General features: G+C 29.3%; 1 protein-coding gene across 3 annotated transcripts; it reads left to right on the top strand.

Annotated features, from left to right (window-relative positions):
• The first annotated feature begins 976 nt into the window (after positions 1-976).
• LOC18056085 (pre-mRNA cleavage factor Im 25 kDa subunit 1) lies at positions 977-4,228 on the top strand. 3 transcript variants are annotated; one of them, XM_024192260.1, is made up of 8 exons: positions 980-1,494; positions 1,601-1,646; positions 2,870-2,963; positions 3,076-3,149; positions 3,232-3,318; positions 3,400-3,510; positions 3,856-3,963; positions 4,065-4,228. In XM_024192260.1, exons 1-7 carry the CDS (start codon positions 1,334-1,336, stop codon positions 3,925-3,927), a joined length of 645 nt encoding a protein of 214 aa, XP_024048028.1. In that variant the 5' UTR covers positions 980-1,333; the 3' UTR covers positions 3,928-3,963; positions 4,065-4,228. The 3 variants fall into 3 exon arrangements, with proteins under 3 accessions (XP_024048029.1, XP_024048028.1, XP_006451545.1); XM_006451482.2 differs by having other exon boundaries at positions 981-1,494; positions 3,856-4,228; XM_024192261.1 differs by lacking the exon at positions 3,400-3,510 and having other exon boundaries at positions 977-1,494; positions 3,856-4,228.
• The last annotated feature ends 4,818 nt before the right edge of the window (positions 4,229-9,046 follow it).

Genomic DNA, 9,046 nt, shown 5'->3' with positions numbered 1-9,046 from the left:
TGCCCACCAAAAAACTGTTATCTCTCTTCTAAGTGTCAATTTTAATGGTCAAAATGATAAAATGGTAATTGTACATTCTCCTAATAGTCAATCAATAGAAGAGAGTCAAACCTCTGACTTGGTAACTTGCAAAATAATCTAAATATTTCATAGCCTTAGGCTGTGTTCGGTTGACTGGAGAGTAGGAGGCAGAGGAGAGCAATTCGAAGTCCTCTCAGATTTCCACCATTCGGTTTGCAATAATGAAGAGAAAATCAAATTCTATGGGATTCGCAATTGCTGTAAACTATGGAATTTCGTTTTCTCTATGATGAGTGAGGGAATCGAATTCTAACTCAGCGGGAGAGTAAATTTCTATATTTGTCCCTTAAAAAGTCTTTTAATTACTGTAAACATAGTAAAATGCATGTGGCTATTTTTTTCGGCATTACCGGTGCAAGAGAGATATAATCATAAAATAGAAACTTCAGATTTTATTTTATTAATTAATTTTTTTTGAAAAAATAATGATAAAAGCAATTGAAGAAGAAAATCATAATTTCGTTATTGGACAAAGATTATCTTCTATATGATATATATTTCTTTATACTTTTATTTGCAAACTATAAATGCAGAAAATTAACAAAGATCAAATCAATTCATAATAAATTTTCTTTCAATTTTACTGTTTTAGTTTTCTATTTTTATATTAAATTAATTTATAATTTGATATTTTTCCACAAAAATTTCAAATTCTAAATAAAATAATTGAGTTGTAAGTTGGTCTTTTTCCTTATTTTGTAATTTTATTTTATTTTATTTTATTTTTTACTTAATAAAAAATATTAAAATATTAACACAAAGGGTAAAATTATCCAAAAAAAAATAATCTTTCCCTTTTCATTTTGAATTCCTTGCCAAACCAAACAACAAAAACTGAAATTCCCTCACCCCCTCTTCTCTACTCCTCTTCTTTTATTTCCTCTCCAATCATTTCTTCAAACCGAACGCCACCTTAAAATTTGCACCCAAATACTTGAAAATATTCATTTTCAACCTATATAACTATTTTTTTTTCAAATTAATCAATTTTTATTTTAGTAATTTTGTATTTACTGCCACTTATACGCGGCCTATTGCTTATGACAAAATCACTGCAACGCAACAGCCGTCCAGGTTTTTCCAGAGCGCCACGTTACGCACCTGACACAGTGACTTAGTGACTCGGACCTTCTTCTTCTTCTTCTTCTTCTTCTTCTCCCATTCATTCTTCCTTCTCCTTCCAAACTCTCTCTCACAGTCATATATTTTAAGCCCTTATCGCTCTGAGCAATCAATTGAATTTGAAGTGAATATGTCAGATGAAATGGGCGCTTCAGTGCCAATTAACGGCAGCGATCGCAACGGTTACGTTGTTGACATCTACCCACTTAGTAGTTATTACTTTGGATCCAAAGAAGCCATTCCTTTTAAAGACGAGACTCTATACAATCGTGTTCTGAGAATGAAATCCAAGTATTAAACTTTTTACTATTATTTTAAGTGCCTTTGTTATATTTTTCCCGTTTTCAATTTGCTCGCTATTGGAATGATTTATTTTTTTATTTTTTTTCTTTTGTAGCTATGATGCTCATGGGTTGAGGACTTGTGTGGAAGCAGTTCTTCTGGTTCCTTCTTTGCTCTCTTTCAATTCTATTCCTTAATTTTATTTTTTTTCTATCTGTGTTATATAAAGATATCACTTTGGAATTATTGGGATTCTAGTCCTCCATTTGATATTGTGGTGTTGTGGCTTAAACGATATAGCTAATATGAAATAAATAAACACTGATAAAAGTTAATAATTTTCATAAAATAGTAAGGATCACATAGATTTTTTTTTTTTCAAACAACTGTTGGTGGTGTGTAAAGATTTGATATTTGTATTAGTGTTTAGCTGAGGAATTTGAGTATCTGATATTTGTATTAGTTTTGATAGGAATTCCTTGAGATAAAGATTCTAGTGTTTAGCATGCTTGGTATTTCATAAAGTTTTATGAACTGCATTAGCTTGCTTAAGTAGAAACAAATATGTGGCAAAAGTTCATAATTTTGATTACTAATGTAAAGAGGTTGTAATAATTAGCCAAATTAATTTAGATTTAAGTTCTTTTGTAGGCCTTGGGATATGGCAGCTTTTGTAAGGAAAAGTTTCTATGAAACACCTAGGCATGAAGCTACTTTCTTGGGAACATGTTAACTAATTTACCCAAAACTAGCCCAAGGTAGCTGGATTTTGAAATCTTGGTTAGAAAATTACCTATCTCTTTACATAGGGGCCGTACACCAGTTTTACTTTGTAAGTTGATTTGCTGCCCATTGGAGTGTTTCTTTTGCCAAATTTCTGATGTGCCATACTTCTAGGAGATGATTTCTTTAAACGAATATGATTGGGTAGTTGGACGTAGGGGGATCCTTAAGTATTGGACACAGGTGTATGGATTTACTTTATGGGTATCAGCTTTATTTATTTAAATTACATTAGATAGTGTAGTTATAGGATTTGTGGTACCTAAAAGTAGTGTTAAATTTTTGAAGTTCATTTAGATGGTGACTGTTAGTAGAAGTTTCTATTTCCCCTTTTAAAGTTATTATGCAAATTGTTTCTATTATTGAATAATTAGGAAATTTTGGCTTTATAACTCTTTATTTCTTTTGGAGCAGAGTACTGGTTAGGTAACATGCTCCTAAAAGCTATCTTGAGGTTACACAAATTCCTCAAATCATTAAGTTTCTTCATATAATCTGATGATTAATTTGCCACAATGTTATATTTTCATCTATCTTCCCATTGACGGATCAAATGTTGGATATGATATCTTGTTGATGGGATACAACTTTGTTACATCAGGTTGAGTTGTTCAAACACCCACACCTGTTGCTGTTGCAAGTAAGAAATTCCATCTTTAAGCTTCCTGGTGGTCGTCTGAGGCCTGGTGAATCAGGTAAATCACCAGTTAAGTATTTACATCAAGCTTTCCCACAAAACTTGAAAAACTTGGGGCCAAATGCTGTTTTTCTGACCGTTTACTGAACTATGAGTTTCGGATGTTTTAGACATTTATGGATTGAAACGTAAGCTCACAAGGAAGCTTTCTTTGAATGAAGATGGTGGTGAAGTTGATTGGGAGGTATAACTAACATCTCCACTTGTGATTCTATTGTTGTATACTTTTTTCATAATGGGAGATTGAAACTATTTTCATTCTGCAGGTTGGGGAATGCCTAGGGATGTGGTGGAAGCCTGATTTCGAAACACTGTTGTTTCCGTACTTCCCTCCTAATGTAAAGCGACCAAAGGTAGTTGAAACGGTGAAACTATACCCTTTTTTATTGCAGCAACATGACTGCCTAAGTTCTTTTATTTATCCTATTGTGTAGGAATGCACGAAACTGTTTCTTGTGAAGTTACCAGTAAGTCAAAAATTCTTTGTACCAAAAAACCTGAAATTGCTTGCAGTTCCTTTGTGCCAGATTCATGAAAATCACAAGGTACAATTTTCATTATGAAACTAATGTTGATGGCTGTTGCAATCTCCCACATAGATTAAAACATCATCATATTATTTCACCTTTTGTAAGATATGAGCCATTTTATAACTGCACCTAATTGAGTTCATAATTAATTGTTTTTAAAGATAATGGCATCTCGGGATAGTAGAGATGACTTCCTTACTTTTACCTGGCTGACCATATTGCTGTTGTGCTTTCGAAGTGATGCACTGAACTAGTCAATCTCCTTCGACATTCAATTATATGATTTTAGCTAACTATTCAATCTCCTGGATGACCTATTGCAGACAAATGCTGATGCTTTTAAGTTTTTGTACTTTGTAGACATATGGGCAGATAATATCAGGAGTTCCACAGCTGCTGTCCAAATTCTCCTTCAACATTATTGCCTCTTAAAATAGGCTTGTCTATTGTAGTAGCGTGTGTTATGAGGTAAAGCATGCTGAGAGTACTAGGAGTGATGTCGGTTGTATTTTTTAGGTCCAGGGCTCTTCTTATCTTGAAATTCTGACAGAAGCTTGTATGTGGTATAGATTTTACCGGTGAGCAACAATGGGCAGTGTAATGTAAAATTCAACAATAGAGCTTGTATTGGAGAGTGAATCTTTTATATATGAATAGAATCTGGGTCCTCTCTCTGAGTTTCATTAAGAGCTTCGACAAATAGTATCTGTTGTTCCCTGTGCTGAGTATACTTGTCTAGCCATCAAGTTCATTGACAAATTTTTTTTGTTAATCTAATGGAGTTTTCTTTTTCCAACTGACAGTTTAGTTGGAGACTGAGAATCTTTTAATGCTAATTTCTTTAGCGTCCGACCATTATAATGTTGTTGATAGACAGAGTAGCAACTTTTATCTGAGATTAATCTCGTTTTAGCATTTTTCATGAAGATTGTAAACTTAAGGCCCAGTTCGGTATTGTTTTCTAAATATTGTTTTTATAAAATAAAAATGAGGACGAAAATGTTATTTTTAAAATTTTAAAATGTGTTCGGTACCATTTGTAAAAATAATCTTGAAAATGAAAAAAAAAAGTAAAATACGTCGGTAGGAATATTTTAAAGAATTATTATTGAAATAATTTCTATAAACTTAAAATTAAATAATGGATAATCATTTTTTATTCAACTAGTTTGATTATGTTAATTTTAAGAATAAATTACGTGATCTTATTAATTTTTTGTTTAAAGAAAAATGATAAGCTCAACATATTTGATTTAATTAATATATAAAAACATGAATATTATAATGTATATAAAAAGAAAAGATTATTGTGAGGGAAATTGATTTTTTGGGTATAATAATAATAATAATAATGTTGTTGATATTATTATTATTTTGTAAGATGGTCGAAGAAAATTGTTCATTTCAAACTTAATATTGTATTGAAAAATAACGAAAATAAGAAAAAATTGTTTTCTTGTTTGCATTTTTTAAAATATTTTCAAAAATGATCTATTAAACACGTATTTAGTATTTTTTGAATTCAAAAAATAGAAAACGAAATTTGAAAATAATACTGAACGCCCTAAGTCTTCAAGAACATGGTGAGACTAAATGAAATCCTCATTCTTATTTTCTGCTTCTAATGAGAGTGTGGAGTTATTATACGAATTTTCAAAGACAACTTACAATTCACTCAGCGTAGGATGAAATTATTTGCAAATACATATTGTTATATGAATTCTCAATGACAACTTACAATTTGCTCGCCTCAAATGAAATTCTTTGCTGATACACATCATTCGAAACGTGAGTTTAATGTGGGTGATTGAATTTATCTTCGCCTTCAATAGTATTAGGATCCCACATAGACTAGGTATCAGATTAGTGAGTTTAGGATCTCACAAAGACTAGGTATGGAATTAGTTGGTTTATCAATCTCAAAGTAGTCTCTTCTTATGTTAGGATTCCACATCACCTCGGTATGGAATTATTTAGTAATTTATTAACCCAAGGCATTCCTTTATTACAAGTTATTTTTTTGATATACTGATATATTACAATCAGAACTTTTGTAATATTAAAGTGAGGGTTGTTGTTCGAGCTGTATCATCTTAGAATTATAAAAGAGAGTCTCGATTGATGTCTGATTGTAAAAATATGCTCTGCGTCACTTAAAGCTAAGAGTCCCTGAGTGAAGATTAGGAAATTCGATTATGCAATAGTGAAGACGAGAAAATGTGATCATGAATACCATAGTTGCTTCTTTCAAGACTTGGAAATTCGATCATCATGGTCAGAATCAAAATCAACATCAGAATAGGCAGTTAAAGCTAGAGTCCCTAAGTGAAAGAATTGGATGTACGTTGAAGATGTCTTAAGACCATTCTGCAAGCTTGCCAGTGAAAGCCCGTAGGAGCTGCCAAAGCTTATTAACCGTAAAGACTATATTAGGCCTGGTTAAGAGAACATACCGAAGATAGCCTACAATGTTCTATGTAAGGATGGATTTTCAAATGCAGTACCCTTGTCGTTTTGTAGTTTGTCTGTTGTACTCATTAGTGCATTTGTAACAAGACATGTTGTGTTCTTGATTTTTTAGGCCTTATCAAGTTCTTGCACTCACAAATCAGATTTACCATCTGAAAGTAGGGTAGGATCTATTTTTCATTTTTCATGTTTGAAACGTCAAACTTGGTATTCGTACTCTTTCAATGTTGCGACCACCTCGCATTCTATTAGTTTTATTTCGAAAATTTTCATTTTTCATGTTTGAAGCGTCAACTTGGTACGCTTACTCTTTCGGTGCTACAACTATCTCGTATTTCTGTTACTGTTATTTCGAAAATGGCACCCCTGAAGCAATATTGGGTTTTGGAACTTCTAGCATATATAAATGAAAATCTCTCTCTTAATTAGATATCTAGTAAATAAACACCTTGTACATTTTTTTTTTCCTTTTTCTATTCAAAGGCCATTGAGCACGTTAAAAAAATTAAGAAAAAAAGGTCTTCTTGAACTATTGGCACCCCTTCAAAAATATTTTGAAACCTCTTTTCTAACATCGCCCCATTAAATAATTAAGATAAATTAAACTTTGAATAGGACTATTTAAACCTATTAAATTCCTTACGGCGCCTTTTTTTGAATTAAAATTTTTGTTATGAAAATATAATTTGATTAATTACTTATTTGACCTTATTCTCTCTTCCTTCATTTTCTTCCCTTATCAAAAATTTATTGTGATACATGAGATAAATATTATATTTAACAAATCAAATTGTGCAAAATTAACAAAATGAACCATATATATGGAGTACAGCTATGTTACCATATAGATAACAATTTTTTTTTCTTTTTCCAATCCATCAATAAGGTGGCGTTTACTTTTTATTTGAGATTTAAATATACCTAAACTAGTCCTGGTTTTTTAATAGAGCTAAATGTTTGAATCTAAATAAAATGTATAATTTTTTTCTCAATCACTAAAAATAAGTATTAAGTTTTTTGTTTCTTTAGCTTAAAAATATGATAATTAATATTTTTACATTTGTACCTTTATAAATTATAAATGTTAAACAAATAATAAATATCTCAAAGAACATAAATAAGATAAGTAATTATTGTAGAATAAATCATGTTGAATTGAATATAACTCTTTAATATTCTAAATTCGTATATATTATTCAATTTTATTGTAGTTTCTAATGTTTTTATATGAAAAATATTTATAAAAATTATAAAGATAATATACTAATTTGAAGAAAATAAAGAGATAAAAATAATAATAGTCCAACACTATATTCCCGCAAGTTATAAAGATGTGTAAAACACTAATTAGTAAATTTCGGTATGAATGAAAACTAATTAATTAGGTGTGAATATTGGAGAATATATTTTCATGATGTCATTCGAGCTTTTTAAATTAAGTGAAACGCTAAAAAATTAACTTAATAACTTAATGACTGAAAATTTTCACTAAGTTGAAAACAAAAATGGACTTAATAACTTAGCCTATTGACATTAAATAAATAAAAACAAAACAAAAAGCTCCAAAGATCAAATAAAAATTAGTTCAATAGCTAAGATGTTTTTGTTGGGTTATTAACACTATAGTTCTTATTGTTTGTTAGAAAATTAAAAAAGTGAAAAGGTTTAAAATTTTAACATATAACCCGACAATATTTTAAATATTTTTACACTTAGTTCTATTGACCTAGTTCATTTTACTGTTAAAATGACTTATTCTTCTTACATTCACATTAATATATTCAAATTAATACTATTGATATATTCAAATTAATATTTTTTATTAATTGATTAATTTAAAATATAGTAAAACTATGTATTAATTACAAACCATATATTAAGATAAATGTGAATATGAATTTAATTTTACATTATTAATTTGTAGTTAATTTTTTTCATAATATTATTCAATACATAGTCAATAATTTGAATATCTAATGAAAAAAAAATTACCAATAATATTTATAATGTATTCTTTTAAATTTTTAAGAAGGTATCAAAAAGTGGGGGAAAAAAAACCACTTCGCTTCATTTATTCTTACACGATAAGAACTTAATGAATAAATTTATAATTTTTTTTTAATAAGGATGTGGAAGCAAAGTCATTTTATGCTCCACATTTATTTGAAAATTCTTTCCACATCTCATGATCAATAACTTTGATTCGATGATAGAATTCAATTGCTAATTGTCGGCATTATGGAACTAAAATTAGCGGACGTGCAAATAATTTAATCAATTTTTTAAAAAATTACTCTAATTAACTTATTTTTTAAAAATAAAACATTAATTTTAGGATGGATATATTTGATATTTAGGTAGGTGTATAAAGTATATTTTTTATTCAAAACTTTGATGGTGGATATGTGAGTTACTAATTTAAAATAAAAAAATAGCCTCACCTTTTGATTTTAGTTTAAAAAATTAAAATAACCAAAACTAATGAGTTAAAATATTAAAATATCTCAATCGTTTTTAATTTTATAGTAAAATAAAGATTGCAATGTAATTAACCGAAAAAAAGACAAAAAGGAGAGTTAATGGCAATATAGTTTTGCGTTATCTGGGTTTGCCTACTGTGCAACAGTTGCACGGTACCCCAAACCTTTTTCTTTTTTAGTTTAGCCAATAGATTTAATGGCTAAAGTGTTGAATGGCTGAGATGTGTTCAATTGGTTATTAATATAAAAGTCCATACTGTTTATTACAAAATCATAAAAGCTAATGGTGTGTTTATTTCTTGGAATAAAGAATAAGGAATGGAAATGGAGATGGAGGAATGTGAATTAAAAATATGTTTACTTGACAAAATTAAATTTGGGAATGGGAATAAATTATGTGGGTCCCACATAATTTGGGAATAAAGAATGGAAATCTCATTCCCATGGGGGGTTGAGAATGAAAATGTGGGAATGAGAATGAAACATAAATTTACTTTTCTATCCTTCTAATTTTTTCATATTTCCTAAATTACCCTTTTTCAAATCACAAATAATTTTATTATTTTAAATTTCATTAATAATAATTATTATTAAATTTTATT

The sequence above is a fragment of the Citrus clementina genome, unplaced genomic scaffold, assembly GCF_000493195.1.
Source record: "Citrus clementina cultivar Clemenules unplaced genomic scaffold, Citrus_clementina_v1.0 scaffold_1, whole genome shotgun sequence".
In the NCBI taxonomy this organism is placed as follows: domain Eukaryota; kingdom Viridiplantae; phylum Streptophyta; class Magnoliopsida; order Sapindales; family Rutaceae; genus Citrus; species Citrus x clementina.
Note: the sequence above shows the minus strand (reverse complement) of the source record. Positions and strands in the feature narration are given on the sequence as shown.

What these genes read in the sequence shown, in the direction of transcription:
- LOC18056085 (XM_024192260.1), top strand. Translation starts at nt 1,334, where the DNA reads ATGTCAGATGAAATGGGCGCTTCAGTGCCAATTAACGGCAGCGATCGC. An exon ending in GTTCTGAGAATGAAATCCAA is followed by an intron (nt 1,495 to 1,600) that starts GTATTAAACTTT and finishes TTTCTTTTGTAG; the next exon opens with CTATGATGCTCATGGGTTGA. An exon ending in AGATTCATGAAAATCACAAG is followed by an intron (nt 3,511 to 3,855) that starts GTACAATTTTCA and finishes TGTACTTTGTAG; the next exon opens with ACATATGGGCAGATAATATC.